The following is a 15,657-nucleotide window of genomic DNA, read 5'->3' as shown; positions in this document are numbered from 1 at the left end:
CTACTCTTGAAACTAACAAATGAGTGGGATAGAGTGAATTAACACAGGATTGACCTGTTTATTATTATCTACTACTAATGAGACAAGACATCAGTTAAATGAGTTTGGGAACAGATGGCATGACACAAAAGACATATTGTACAACTATATGCAGTGATAGTGAATAAAGGGAACTTGGTGGCAAATCATTTGACTAGAACTTTCCAGCAAACAGAGAACTGAGAACAAGAAATAAAGAACTGAAATCTCAGCCATATGTATTTGTGTACATGGAAGAATTTCAACCATTTTGCCTTATCAAGTCAGGTGCAATCATCTAATCATAAATAATGTTTTTATTATTGTTAGATTTTTTTCATAATTATAGCCTACACATTTGAATTAGTGGTCTATAATAAGATGAAAAGGCAAGGGCTAAATAGATAGTCATGCCCACAATGAGACTGTTGGGCCCTTCTGTTCTTCTTGAATTACCCCCCCTTTAAAATGTGTAGCACAAAGGCATATGTCACTATGGCACATTATGAGGCCATTCGTATACATTTAGGGCTAGATATATTTAGGTTTCTGGTAAAATTATTGACCATTTATTTTGTATGTCTGTGACATATACGGAAAAGTCCTTCTGCACACCTACAAAGGACAGGTGCGTCGGATAACAGGAACTGATAGGTAGAAAAAAGAGAATCCCGCACACTGTCTTCACTTAGGTTGGTTTTTATTGCAACGTTTCGGTCGTCAGACCTTCATCAGGCATAAAGCAGAACTGACAAACAGTCAGCATTAATACAACTCTGGGATCAGCGGGGCCAATCAAATGCCCCACACCAATCCGTTACCATGGAGAGGGACTGCCCACACCAATCCGTTACCATGGAGAGGGACTGCCCACACCAATCCGTTACCATGGAGAGGGACTGCCCACACCAATCCGTTACCATGGAGAGGGACTGCCCACACCAATCCGTTACCATGGAGAGGGACTGCCCACACCAATCCGTTACCATGGAGAGGGACTGCCCACACCAATCCGTTACCATGGAGAGGGACTGCCCACACCAATCCGTTACCATGGAGAGGGACTGCCCACACCAATCCGTTACCATGGAGAGGGACTGCCCACACCAATCCGTTACCATGGAGAGGGACTGCCCACACCAATCCGTTACCATGGAGAGGGACTGCCCACACCAATCCGTTACCATGGAGAGGGACTGCCCACACCAATCCGTTACCATGGAGAGGGACTGCCCACAGGTGAGTACAGGTGGTATATTTTTTCCATGATCAAAGGAACATTTATAAATATACACCAAATAGAATAAGATAGCTACAATAGAATAAATCAATCAGTATAGTAAAGGCAATATATACAATGAAAATTGAAAACCTTTTAAGTGTACTGACTGAGGCAACAAATGAATATTGGACAATTATATTTAAATAAACATGTCCCTGGAGGGCATAATGTCCAATACATGTACTGGGGGTCAGACCTAATAAATTACAGGTATAAGGGTCTGTACTCCAAAATACACAACATTGACATCACACACAATGACAGCGGGACATAAAACAGAATAGAACCAAGATATCAAAAAAATCCAGAAAATAAATAAAGTATCAAAAAACCCCAGAGGTGAGAAAACTTTTCTTACTAAAATCACATTTAGTAAGAATTCATCATTTAAACCTTTTGGGGCTAAGGTGTCTGTGACAAAAATCAAGCGTAGCGTTAGTTCATTGTGGCACGGGAGGCAGATGGTTATTATAGTATATATAGGAAAGTAAAAGCCACTTTTCCGTGTGAAAATGCACAAATGTGCGTGCATGAGGTGTGTGCACGCGCATTTTGCGGCGCACGCTTACACGTGCGCACCCCCTCCTAAACGTTCAGCACCTCCTACTGTAAATACCTTCCCGCGGCCCTGATAGACTCCATCTCCCAGGGGTCTAGCGCATTGTAATAGGGATAGACTCCATCTCCCAGGGGTCTAGCGCATTGTAACAGGGATAGACTCCATCTCCCAGGGGTCTAGCGCATTGTAACAGGGATAGACTCCATCTCCCAGGGGTCTAGCGCATTGTAACGGGGATAGACTCCATCTCCCAGGGGTCTAGTGCATTGTAACGGGGATAGACTCCATCTCCCAGGGGTCTAGCGCATTGTAACAGGGATAGACTCCATCTCCCAGGGGTCTAGCGCATTGTAACAGGGATAGACTCCATCTCCCAGGGGTCTAGCGCATTGTAACAGGGATAGACTCCATCTCCCAGGGGTCTAGCGCATTGTAACAGGGATAGACTCCATCTCCCAGGGGTCTAGCGCATTGTAACAGGGATAGACTCCATCTCCCAGGGGTCTAGCGCATTGTAACGGGGATAGACTCCATCTCCCAGGGGTCTAGCGCATTGTAACGGGGATAGACTCCATCTCCCAGGGGTCTAGCGCATTGTAACGGGGATAGACTCCATCTCCCAGGGGTCTAGCGCATTGTAACGGGGATAGACTCCATCTCCCAGGGGTCTAGCGCATTGTAACGGGGATAGACTCCATCTCCCAGGGGTCTAGCACATTGTAACGGGGATAGACTCCATCTCCCAGGGGTCTAGCGCATTGTAACGGGGATATCTCCCAGGGGTCTAGCGCATTGTAATGGGGATAGACTCCATCTCCCAGGGGTCTAGTGCATTGTAACGGGGATAGACTCCATCTCCCAGGGGTCTAGCGCATTGTAATGGGGACAGTCGATCAGGTCCGGTGATAGCAGATCAACGCGGTGAGGGACATAATGTTGTAGCTTTCTAACCTTTAGAAAACTACACTGCATGATAAGCTATCACCTCAAACTGAATAGGCCTTCAGACTCACCCGTCACCCGTGGCTTCCGCGTGCCGTTAGGGTTTGGGGATAGGCTTAGTATGGGATTCTATGGTCGGATTATTGGTACGTCGGACTAACCTGCAGTCACATCCAGTTCAGCTCAGCTCATCCACCTCTTTCATCGGTTTGTCCCCCCGGGTTTACGCCTAAACCCTGACATTTAACTTCACAAAAACTATGGCTAAAAATGCCTAAACCCTATCCCTGACCGCACAGAAATTCTGCCTAACCTCAACACCCCGTCCACCTGGGCGAAACACCGGGGAAAGAGATTGTCCCCCCCACAAGCTCAGAGCCAAAATACCTTGGACTCAGCTTTTGGTGATGTACCACACATGTAAATCAAGGAAATAGCTTGTGGTTTAAAGACAGAAAGAAAGAATCTGTCTGCTTCGTCGCACACGTTTAAATTGTTGATAATCCACTCAATATAACAAACAGTCTTATGATCACTAAATACTTATAATTTTAACCTAGTGGTTGAGAGAGGTGAGAGATCTATGCAAAGTATATCTTCAAGTAGTTTCAGTTGCCAATGTACGACACGTAATTTTGGAACTTAAATTCCAACACACACACACACACACACACACACACACACACACACACACACACACACACACACACACACACACACACACACACACACACACACACACACACACACACACACACACACACACACTAAATGTCTGTTGATCAATATGAGTGTCATCATCACAGCCAGGAAACAACCTCAACCGATTGACGTATTTCTGATTTCTGCATGAGGAACTAACACTGATTAGTACTGCCTCACTGGACACCCAGGCAGACAGACATGCAAGGCAGACAGAGAGACAGACAGACAGACAGGCAGGCAGACACCAAAATAAACCAAGACAAAGTTGGGATCAGTCATCACAATGTGTGGGTTCAGATGGATTCCAGCATGTTTATTTTATCTGCTTTCCGTCGACACCAGCCTCTCTACACTGGACCTCTACAGGACAAGTGGAGATACCGTCAGCCTGCCGTTCGTCAACCGGCTGCCTGGCGGCGACCCCGACTGCGAGTCAACCACGTGGATTCATAGCCAACAAGATTCGGCGGCTGCCGTCACCGTGGCCGAAAACGGCGCGATTCAAACGAGTCGACTGCAGCCGTCTAAAGCCACCCGGATGAGTTTGGAGACCAACTGCTCTCTGACCGTCAAGAACGTTGCGGCCGAAGATGTCGGCCATTATGTCTGCCGACAGTTTCAAAATGGAAAGCAGCGTGGGGACGACCAGCGCGTCGGCCTGTCCGTGCTGGCGGTGAGGGAGGTCAGCAGAGGGCATGGGGGGGGTACAGAGGGACGGACGTTGCAGTGCTCTCTGTTTGGATACGATGAAAGCTGCTGGCGTCTCGGCGTGAGCTGGACGGACATGGACGGTACGCTGCTGGCGGACAACTCTCAGAGGGCTGGATGTTCTGCCAATCTGACCGTCCACACGCACCACCTGACCAGGAAGGTCAGGTGTCAGGTGACCGTTAGCGGAGCCGTGAAGACGTTTGTTGACTTCCCAGAAGTGGTGGAAGGTAACTAAGTATATATATTTCTACTTTACTACAAAGCAGAGGCAAATATTGTAGTCCACAACAATTATCTGACAGCATATATTGCTAGTTACTTTGAAAATGTTTGATTAGTATTGCAAAACATCAATTATATCCACTTAAGCCGCTTTTTGATATAGTTCCGGTATTCAAAAATAGCAGATAACACAGTCTCACCCGCAAAAAGTCAAATGTCGACTTTTTGGCAGACCCCACGAAAAGTCAAGTTTTGACTTTTCAACAGTGAAATTGTGACTTTAATTCAGCTTACTGTGGAGACACATGCTGGAACTTTTTACTTTGAAATGATTTGTAGTTTCGGAGTTATTTAACTTAAACGCCCAATGCATTCTCAATGGCAATAGCACAAACTTTGGCTACTAGTCCTACATACTTAAACCTAGAAACCTGCCTGAAAAGAAATCTTTGAAATGTTTCATAGTTTTAGAAATATAGTGCTTTCAAATTTGAGAAATTCACAATGGGGCTCAATGGCAGATATTGGCACGTCAAAAAAGCACTTTCACCTAGAAACTCCATTCACACTTTTTATAATTCAGCTTACTTTGGAGACACATGATGGACCTTTTTAGTTTGAAATGACTTGTAGTTTCGGAGTTATTTAACTTAAACGCCCAATGCATTCTCAATGGCAATAGCACACATTTTGGCATGCTACTGGTCCTACATACTTACACCTAGAAACCCCATTCAAACCTATTTAGGTTCATCTTACGGTGGACATGTTTGCCTGAAAATAAATCTTTGAAATGTTTCATAGTTTTAGAAATATAGTGCTTTCAAATTTGAGAAATTTATAATGGGGCTCAATGGCAGCTCTATATGGCACGTAAAAAAAATCACTTTCACCTAGAAACTCCATTCACACATTTTATAATTCAGCTTACTGTGGAGACACATGCTGGAACTTTTTACTTTGAAATTATTTGTAGTTTCTCAGTTATTTAACTTAAACGCCCAATGCATTCTCAATGGCAATAGCACAAACTTTGGCATGCTGCTAGTCCTACAACCCATTCAGGACGGGAACCCCTTTTGGTGTGTTAAGCATTATGTTATACTTTAGCTGTTGACAAATAGCAAATCTATAAGCTCATAGCGCGGCACCGAGTGTCGCACTTTAGGCGCATTTTGAACTTGTCGATCTGCTATTTGTGACTAAATTAGTCAATGAATGGCAGCATTCATATTAGAACATTCATATGTTGCTGGTGTTCAAGTTGTTATAAGTAACAAATCTTGAGTACTTCATCCACCACTTTCCATTCCATGCAGGAGAAGACATGATGACAACAGCGACCCAAACATCCCTTCGTTCCAGGGGAACAGCGGCTGTCGATCCCACGCCAGCCTGCTCTGATCGTCTCCACGGGGTCGTGTTGGTGGTTCGTGTCGTAGGGACGGCCGTCATGGTCGGCCTCGGCGTCACTCTGCTTCTCGTCAGCAGACGGACGAAGACGCGGACTCCCCGAGACACCGATCCCCACGCTGTGGCAGAAGTCTGATGCAGGCTCCCTCTTTTGGACTAGGAAGTATTAATCCAGAACCTGAACATGTCCAGTTCTGTGATGGTTCTCTGTTTACGTCTCCATTACAATAAAGCTTGACAAGCTCACAAAGCATCACAATGTGAATTTATTTTAATACAAACATTCTGAGTTCCTAATCCCTTAAAGTAGACCATACCAGCCCTGGCGAAAAATAATTTTGTATTTTAGAACAAAATGCCAGGTGTAGCCCATGTTTTGTAATTGCATCATCATGCTATTATGCCCTGCATATACAGAGTGAACTTAACAATGAATTATTAATATGGTAGGACTAACCTAATTAACCTAATTCATAAATTATATGTGTATAGACTAGACCAGGGGTTCTCAATGTTTTTGGCCGGGGACCCCCGAAAATGCTTTGGCAACGTCTCGGGACCCCCGCCCCGCCCCCTCCCGACCCCCAATATAAATTGACTGCTACAATAACCTTAATAATAGAGACAATACACCATAAATAAATACTGAAACCAGATATAATCATTAGGGAAGGTGTATGCATGTCCTATGTGTACTATATGTAAACTCTTCATTTCCATTTTCCATCCATTCAGTGGCATTACTGTCCAGAGCCCAGGCAGGGGCCCTGTCCAGAGCCCAGGCAGGGGCCCTGTCCAGAGCCCAGGCAGGGGCCCTGTCCAGAGCCCAGGCAGGGGCCCTGTCCAGAGCCCAGGCAGGGGCCCTGTCCAGAGCCCAGGCAGGGGCCCTGTCCAGAGCCCAGGCAGGGGCCCTGTCCAGAGCCCAGGCAGATCGAGGCCTTTTTGGCGGGCGGTTCTGGACAACCGTGGGTCCGACCGACTCAACACCGGGCCGGGCACCCGTAACACACACACACACACACACACACACACACACACACACACACACACACACACACCTTTAATGAAATTTAATTGAATTGATCCCCATGCACACATGCCAGAAGTCTGATGCGGGCTCCCTCTGTTGGACTATACAAAGTGTTAACCCGGAAGCTGAACCTGTCCAGAACCTGAAGCTTTTCCAGTTCTGTGATGGTTCGTTGTATACGGTATATGTTTCCATTATAACCAAGCCTTACACGCTCACTATAAGAATCACAATGTGACGTGTTGTGGGCCTGACGTGGTACATCAGGGGATCTCTGAATGACAAAGAAATTGGAAATGAAACACTGTCAGGAACTTGGAACAAAATTGTTGCTCTTTATTTGACGTATCGTCGTTAAGACCTTCGTCAGGACAGACAATAACAACAGGCCACAATAACCACCAAACATCTAACGGCTCCACCCCCAGTGTGTGTAGGTCATTATTGTCCACCAGTAGTCCACTGTGTCGTAGTCTAGTAGCCAGCTGTCCTTGTCCCATGTACCCCCCCCCCCCCCCCCCCCCCCCCCCCAAAGAAAAAGGGGGTAGCTGGTCCTCGTCCCATGCAGGCATGTTCAGACCAGAGTAATGTAGTAAGAGAGTGGTGACACGCTTTGATCTCGCCGCAAAGCGGGTGCCTATGGGCGATAGTTCCAAACATTGCTCCTATGGCTGGAACTATTCTATTGAGATAGAATGAGCACGTCCGCATTCCATTGTTACAATGAGATTCAACGGGAGTGTCATTACTCTCTTTTATACTACTCTGGTTCAGACGAGGGGGTAGCTGGTCGTTCAGACGAGGGGGTAGCTGGTCGTTCAGACGAGGGGGTATAGGGCTTCTGTGGCAATCCCACACTGGTTGTCCTTGTTCCTGCTCATCTTGATGTAGCCCATGTCGCCCCAGTCCTCTCCCCAGCTAGACAAACACACATTTATACCAACTGTCAGGGTAGTGCATATACATGTGTACCAAGACATTAACATTATTCTTTTAAAAATATGAACGTTATTATTAAAATGTTAGTGTTTTGACAAGTATTTGGGGACCCACTTGCAATGTCAATCAGGTCCCACCATTGCTGTACTGTACTGTACTGTACTGTACTGTACTGTACTGTACTGTACTGTACTGTACTGTACTGTACTGTACTGTACTGTACTGTACTGTACTGTACTGTTATATGTTTACCTGTTCTTCACTAGCCAGTAGTCCAGTCCATCCTTTGTAGTACCATAACCCACCACCAGGACACTGTGATCCAGGTCAGACTGACTGCTGCTGCACTCTGGTTCATCATACACATCAACTACAGGAACACGCACGCACACACGCACGCACGCACGCACGCACGCACGCACGCACGCACGCACGCACGCACGCACGCACGCACGCACGCACGCACGCACGCACGCACGCACACACACACACACACACACACACACACACACACACACACACACACACACACACACACACACACACACACACACACACACACACACACACACACACACACACACACACACACACACACACACACACATTGTGGCAGCGGTGGCCGAACGGATAGCGGCGCGGTCTTGATACCGGAAGGTTCCTAGTTCGAATCAGCCGTCCGACACGTTCAAATTACCACCGCTGAAGTGCCCTTGAACAAGGCATTGAACCACTACGATGAAATGTGTTCTATGAGCAGGGCCTGGCTGGAAACAAGTTCTTGAGCTTAGCCCAGATACCCTGGGTAAATATAGATTTCATTTCATTCACACACACACACACACACACACACACGTAATTACGGTACTACTTGTAACTTAAGGACATCATCATTTTAGAAGAGATTTTGATGTCATTTCATTTTTTACCCCTAACCTGTGATACAGTGACCCTGATCTCTAAATATACCTAATCCTAACTCACGTTTTATTTAGCTTTGTAAAAAAAATAAAAAAATAAATAACAATAAAAAATTAATATAGAATAGAATAGAAGAAATAGTACCTGAGCTCTACCCCAGCAAAGGCCTACTGGAAATTTTATCGAAAATGAATCGCGTTTTTGAGAGCCTAAACATATAAAGTTGTGCAACTTTGCACACACATCACAAGTGCCGGCTTTTTGTCTTTATTGACAGATTATCAGTAGTTTGACAGGAAAGGGGGAAAGAGATGGGGGGGGGGGACACAGCTAAAATCGTCGGGGTCGGGACTCAAACCCGCGACACGCTGTCAGGCTATAGGATTACCAGCCTAGGTGCCCGGACCGCTCGGCCATGTTAGTTTCAGTATACAATAGCGCTGCATGGTTCTCACCTGACTTGAAGTGCTGGAAGGACTGGTGGTCGGCGTCGATGGAGACAGACACCGGCCCCTCGGAGGCCACAACATTCTGCAGTAACTCCTCGGTGGCTCCGGTGAGGTCCACCCAGCCGCTGAGGGACGCTCCCACAGTGCTGGGGTCAAAGCGACAATCCCCCTCCTGGCGCCAAGGAGGAAGGACGAAAGAGCACTCGCGGTTATTAGTCGAGTAGAAGTATATAGGAACAGCACGATCATGCACAACGCTGTTTCCCAAACAGTGGGTCAGGACTGGAGGACCCATTTTTGTGTCACGCACGGACCAATTTTTAAGGGTCACAACTCGAGTGAAAATCTGATTATTTTTTTACATTCAATTAATTTCTTTTAACAAACAAAAAGAAATTCCATAAATTAAAAATCACACCCGTGTGAACTGAGTGGTGCAACTCTACTATGTGCTTGTAAATCTGCTAATTTTCCCTAGTTTGAGTCCCGGGCGTCTAATCTGTCTTTTGGATCTCGACTTGAAAAGTTTGGGAACCACGCCTGTGTAAACATTTTGACTTGAGTATTATGCTCAAATGTATTGCAAAGTGAAAATATACTTAGAGTGTAAACTGAGAGTGTAAACTGTAAAATAAAGGTGCTAACGATTTTTTTTTTAAATTGACAAACCTTTATCTAGCAGCTCATAATAATAACTGGCACTTGTACTCAAGTATAATTTGATTTATTTGTTTATTTGTTTCTTTATTTATTTTTACATGACGGTGTGGCTACGTTTAGGCTACTTAAAGGACCACTTTCAACCTATCCTCATATTCAGTACCAGGTCCTCACTAATGCTCATTATAATATGGCGCCATTTCGGAAATCGTTGACATGACCAAACCTGCCTATCCATGATGTCATAACGTTTGTTTTCTCATGCCAATATAAAGCTCAATTGAATTGATAAGTCTGTGATTGGCCAGCCCAGCGTGCCATCCGCACATCCGCTTATCTATAGGTGTTTATGTCTGTGTGAGTAGACAGACATGGTGACTATCCTGCTGTTTATGTCTGTGTGAGTAGACAGACATGGTGACTATCCTGCTTATCTATAGGTGTTTATGTCTGTGTGAGTAGACAGACATGGTGACTATCCTGCTTGGCACTCAGCATCAATGGGTTGGATTGGGGGGGTCATATCAACGAATCAAATGATTTCCGAGCGCGGCACGGAGAACAAAATTTCACTGCAGTAACGTGTGTGACAAATCGTACAACTTGACGACTTTGATGATATGTCACAATTTTCTGTCTACTCGTGCTTTGTCTCAGAGGTAGATAGGCCTATTATCATGAGCATCAGTGATGGCCAATTATATGAAGATATAAGTTGTAAAATGTAGTAAAGGAATTCAGAGTACAGTACAGTACACTTATTGTTCCACCACTGACTTCGTCTTCGTAGGGGTAGGACTCCTCGGTGTCCAGGCCTCCGTGTCCGATGTAATTAAAGGCCTGGTCCACATCTCCTCCATCGCAGCCCTCGTTTCCGTAGCTTCCGGAACAGTCCACCAGCTGCTGCTCGCTGAGAATGACCAGTTTCCCCGTCTGTCTGAAGTGCTGTCCCTCCAGAGAACCCGTCTGGAGGTGGGTGGGACAGACAAGGACAAAGACATATCTTTTTATATATAGTTTTATTTCGGTGTTGTCATGTACAGAGTTAGGTCACAACTAACATTACAAAAACAGTACATGGCCATTATAAGCCGCGGCTTATAATGCCTACCCTTTCTGTCTTCAACAATAACAAAAGTGTTCTTTTCAAGATTTCAGATTTCAACAGTGCCACCCGCATGGTATGTGCGTTTTGTAATCTCTGAGTCAGCATCATTGGAAATGAGGATCCTGCTCTCAATGTATTTCAGAGAAAAACAAAGGCTGAATGAATGAATGAATGAATGAATGAATGAGTAATAATGCACGCACTTGCACGCACGCACACACGCGCGCACACACACACACACACACACACACACACACACACACACACGCACGCACGCGCGCGCGCACACACACACACACACACACACACACACACACACACACGCAGCATACCGCGCTGAAAGCCCAGCAGGAACCACACTGCCCCTGGTCCTTAACATCAGTGACATATCCCATGTCCCTCCAGTCCACTGCAGTGGGCAGCTTGATGCCACCTGGAGGTATGAAACCATAATATCATTCATTATCGTTCATCTCGGGTCACGCTCACAATAATCATTATCGTGGAGATATTAATCTATGGCGAAACTGTCGTTGTCATACAGTTAGCTCTGTACTTCGGAATCAGAATATCTTTATTGTCATTGTGAAAGACATACTTCTACTCATAACTACAGTTACTGGATAAAGACACAAACACAAACATGCATTAACCACCTAATTTCGGCTATTTTCTAAAGATTTTCATACATTTGAAAACTTGAAACATTCAGCAAAATGAGTACTTTCTCTTTTGTCCATCCGAACATTTACATTTTGAATTTCGTTCTTTTAATTGTAACAGAATATTTCTATATTGCAGTATTCATACAACATGTGCATGTGAATATACTGTTGTTACTTTTCACGAATACGATTCATAACAGCCCTAATGATGGTCCCAGAGCCATAAAGTAAGACAGAGTTGCGACATTGAGGGGGCAGAAAACTGAGCGCTGTTCATGCAGCCAGGAGAGTGACAAGCTGGAGTTTGAAATACATTGTTTACAACGAGGGTGGCGCAAATATCAGCAATTTTAGGCATGTGTGCAACATGACAACTGTTTTAAAGTATTACGGTAGTACAGTGACAACTAAAGTCTCTCTAATGTTTATGTTGTACTATTATTCAAAAAACGATCTAAAATAAAGGGATTTAAGATCATTAAAGCTGGGCTGTTGCCTGAGTCCAGTGCATTCTGCCATAACTTCATGATGTGAACGGAGTTGTCGTAACTCTGTCTTACTCTATGGCTCTGGATTGTCCCACGTACCTGCCGGTGGCAGGTAGGCGGAGCCTGTACGGCGAGGCATGGAGGAGTTCGAGGAGCGCAGGCGGCCTCGGGAGATGAAGCGTCCGTATTCCTTTCTGTCCTGTTCACATGGGTCGGAGACTCGGAAATGAAACTCTAAGTACATTTACTCAACTATTGTACTTTTTGTGAGGTACCCTCACACAAACAAAAAGAACATGTCGTAATCCTGGTCTCTATACTGCCTCCCCCTGGTCAGCTGGGGTGCCTGATGAAGTGGAACGGGACTGATTGGAATAACTTGAATATTGTGAGCTTGTACATCAGCTATTTCCAGCATGCAATCAAGTCGAAAATCAGCCATTACGCCAGCAAGCCCAGCCAAAACACATTTTAGAAGACTAAACGATATATTACAATATATGTATTATTATGATATATACGATATTTAGTCGACTAAAACTAGACAAAAACTAAAACATTGCAGGTGACTAAAATGGGACTAAAACTAAATTAAAACTCATTCAAGAAGACTATGACTAAAACTAAAATAAAACTTGCTGTCAAAACAAACAGAAACACTACCATGTCAGCGAAGGGGGTCATGCCCAGGCGGAAGGACTTGATTCCCTGGTCCGCAAGGATGTTGTGAACCAGCACCCGTTTGCGGTTATTGAGCCAGACATCTTTACGATGGGCCTCCTCTGCCGCAGAGCTGTACACCTTTCCTGGATAGAATGAGAGATCAGGGGTTTTTGATTGATTGATTGATTGATTGATTGATTGATTGATTGATTGATTGATTGGATTGATTGAAGAATGTATTAACAGTTTGGAGAATTACAGTACATTTCAAGTACAACTCAATACAAAGACTGTCAACTGTGGACGACACCATAAAGCATTACGCTTGTTTACAGTAGGGTCCACCATGTTCAATTCATCATAACCTTTAGAGACGTACAAATATACACCTCTTTATTTAACAGTTTGCTGCATGATGGGCAATTAAGCACAGGGGAGTACAGTACAATACAAGGTCTGCTAAAAAGGATAAAATCATGAAACCAAGAAAGCCCCATTGACTTGTTTCCATTGCTGTCAAGTAACTACTGTAAGTTTTAAAAACCTCTATGTTTCTATGTCATGGTTCTCAACCTTTTTCATGTCAAGGACCCCCAGAATAAAACCTCATGTTTCTATGTCATGGTTCTCAACCTTTTTTATGTCAAGGACCCCCAGAATCATCTGTATTTGGCCGCGGACCCCAACATGTTGTTGTTCCAGGGACCCCCAGAAGCAAAGATTTGAGTTAAAAAAAATCACTGAAAGAATATACAGTATATTCAAACATTTTCACGATTTTTCAAAAATTTCAATTTCAATAGCTAAAGTATAAAAAGCAAGGCTTTTGCACACCTACAGGTGACAGGTGCGTAGGAGAGGGTACGGTGCCCAACAATGAAAAAGGAACAAACACCCGCACACTGTCTTTGTGTTCATAAAGATATCCTGATGAATATGGCCGAAACGTTGCTGTTTCCCTATTAAAAGTTGGTCACTGCATTTGAAGACAGTGTGCGGGTGTTTGTTCCTTTTTCAATAGCTAAAGTATAACATAATGCTTAAAACACCAAAAGGGGTTCCCGTCCTGAATGGGGTTAAGGACATGTCACACCAACGCAACTCCTTGCAACTGCCATTGGGGGATAACCATTAACCGTGGTTGCATCATACAACTACGTACATGGCATGCAACTACTCGCAAACCGTTTGGTTGCAAGGAGTCGCATGACGAGTCATTGGTGTGGTTTGGGTCTCAGTCTCACCAAATTTGAGTTTCCACGCGTGGAACTCCAGGTCTTCCAGGGTGAGGGTGGCAGCGCTGGACACCGCCAGGATGACACCGGCAACTAGCAGGAACTGCATTCTGACTGACTGACTGACTGACTGACTGACTGACTGACAGACAGACAGACAGACAGACAGACAGACAGACAGACAGACAGACAGACAGACAGACAGACAGACAGACAGACAGACAGACAGACAGACAGACAGACAGACAGACAGTTATTGTGGGCTAGGGTAGCGAGCCCAATGTGCTATTTCCACCCTTTATTCCCGCACTTTTTCACTTGAATTAATACAAAAATAAATATATGTCTGCTGTGTGCCGCTCCTCCAGACCATCACAGAGCTATAAGCTAATAGGGGCAATCTATACTTGTGTTTATCTTTGGCCTAGGACATGTTGGTTGTAAAGAGGCTTCCAACAATTTAGGTTGCCAAAAAAAAGTATAGCTAACAGGCTTGCAACATTCCGTGCAATCTCTTCTATCGGTAGCCGCCAAATATGGCGAAGACGCTGTTATTTGCCCGAGATTTGCTGACTGCATTCTTGTAAATATTTGTGTCCTTGTATCTCTAATGTGGACATAAATAAATGATTAAAATGTGCGTGTGTGCGTGTGTGTGTGTGTGTGTGTGTGTGTGTGTGCGCCTGTGTGTGAGCCTGTGTGTGTGTGTGTGTGTGTGTGTGTGTGTGTGTGTGTGTGTGTGTGTGTGTGTGTGTGTGTGTGTGTGTGTGTGTGTGTGTGTGTGTGTGTGTGTGTTGGGTTAGGGTTAGGGTTAGTGTGTGTGTGTGTGTGTGTGAGAGAGAGTTAGAGAGAGACAGAGACAGAGAGAGAGAGTCCTTACCTTGCCGTATTTGGGATGGAGAGTTGGTGGAAGGTTGGTGTGAATTCTGTTCTTATATAGAGTGTTGTAGCAGCATATAGGGTGACACAAGGAACGGGTATAGGTGGGAGGGTTCTGTTGTTTCACTTTTTTTATTTCACTTTTTGGTTTTATTTTACTTTTTGTTTCACTTACATGTCAGAACTGGCAGGGAGGGATATAGCCTGAATTGTCCTTTCGTTTCACTTGCCCAGACATATTTTTTTTTATGGGTGTGGCAGACAGACTGGAGCCAGGCTATAGGGGAAGGATATAACAAACTTTCTGTTTGATACCAGTGGTTTTCAACCCTTTTCATATCAAGGGCCATTATTTATTCAGCATTGGATCCACGGACCACCATTTGATGACATTTAGCCTCTCTGACCCCAAACTAAAGAATATTTAGTTATCGTCGGACAAGATTTGGTCCACAATTCCATGCTGTATTGATGTTGGTATACCATTAGGAGAGATAACAGGCAAACTAACAACAAAATAAGAAATTATGTTACATTCTCTAATTGTGTAGACTTCTTGTAAATTAAGTAATGCAGATGTTTAACAATAATTTAATTCTCGAGAGCGTAAAATGAAACCAAATGGACCCGGAAGGGTCCACAGTGAGGTCACGCCTTGTGACATCAAAATTCATTCCATGTTGATCTGACCCCCCCATGCCAAAGCACCAGCGGCATTTGGCTGTCACCCAGGCGGATGCGTGCACGCGACCTCACCACCAAGGTGGC

The 15,657-nt window shown here is 44.7% G+C and overlaps 3 protein-coding genes across 3 annotated transcripts in view; 1 reads left to right on the top strand and 2 right to left on the bottom strand.

Annotated features, from left to right (window-relative positions):
- Positions 1–3,789: 3,789 nt before the first annotated feature.
- LOC306942692 (uncharacterized protein) lies at positions 3,790–5,988 on the top strand (the record flags this gene model as incomplete). Its single annotated transcript, XM_079528701.1, has 2 exons — positions 3,790–4,444; positions 5,759–5,988. The coding sequence occupies 2 exons, from the start codon at positions 3,790–3,792 to the stop codon at positions 5,986–5,988; spliced, it is 885 nt and encodes a 294-aa protein (XP_079384827.1).
- A 1,433-nt stretch (positions 5,989–7,421) lies between these two features.
- LOC306942182 (procathepsin L-like) lies at positions 7,422–14,145 on the bottom strand. The gene is made up of 9 exons (XM_079527940.1): positions 14,020–14,145; positions 12,776–12,918; positions 12,212–12,311; positions 11,292–11,392; positions 10,629–10,817; positions 9,198–9,363; positions 8,074–8,191; positions 7,683–7,800; positions 7,422–7,462 (listed from the first exon to the last, which is right to left on the bottom strand). The coding sequence occupies exons 1-8, from the start codon at positions 14,117–14,119 to the stop codon at positions 7,701–7,703; spliced, it is 1,017 nt and encodes a 338-aa protein (XP_079384066.1). The 5' UTR covers positions 14,120–14,145; the 3' UTR covers positions 7,422–7,462; positions 7,683–7,700.
- The window catches only part of LOC306942183 (heat shock protein beta-11-like), a 222,507-nt gene continuing 214,452 nt past the window's right edge, over positions 7,603–15,657 (bottom strand). The window contains exon 4 of the mRNA XM_079527942.1: positions 7,603–7,651. Within this exon, the coding sequence (XP_079384068.1) occupies positions 7,643–7,651 (9 nt within the window). The 3' untranslated portion in view covers positions 7,603–7,642. The remainder of the gene's footprint in view (positions 7,652–15,657) is intronic.

Source organism: Electrona antarctica (assembly GCF_951216825.1).
Source record: "Electrona antarctica genome assembly, chromosome: 18".
NCBI classification, from domain to species: domain Eukaryota; kingdom Metazoa; phylum Chordata; class Actinopteri; order Myctophiformes; family Myctophidae; genus Electrona; species Electrona antarctica.
Note: the sequence above shows the minus strand (reverse complement) of the source record. Positions and strands in the feature narration are given on the sequence as shown.

Excerpts from the sequence above, each read along its gene's own strand:
- LOC306942182 (XM_079527940.1), bottom strand. The coding sequence starts at position 14,119 with ATGCAGTTCCTGCTAGTTGCCGGTGTCATCCTGGCGGTGTCCAGCGCT. Across the intron at positions 12,919-14,019 it reads CGCGTGGAAACTCAAATTTG|GAAAGGTGTACAGCTCTGCG; the intron begins GTGAGACTGAGA and ends CATTCTATCCAG. Across the intron at positions 12,312-12,775 it reads TGACCCCCTTCGCTGACATG|GACAGAAAGGAATACGGACG; the intron begins GTAGTGTTTCTG and ends CCATGTGAACAG.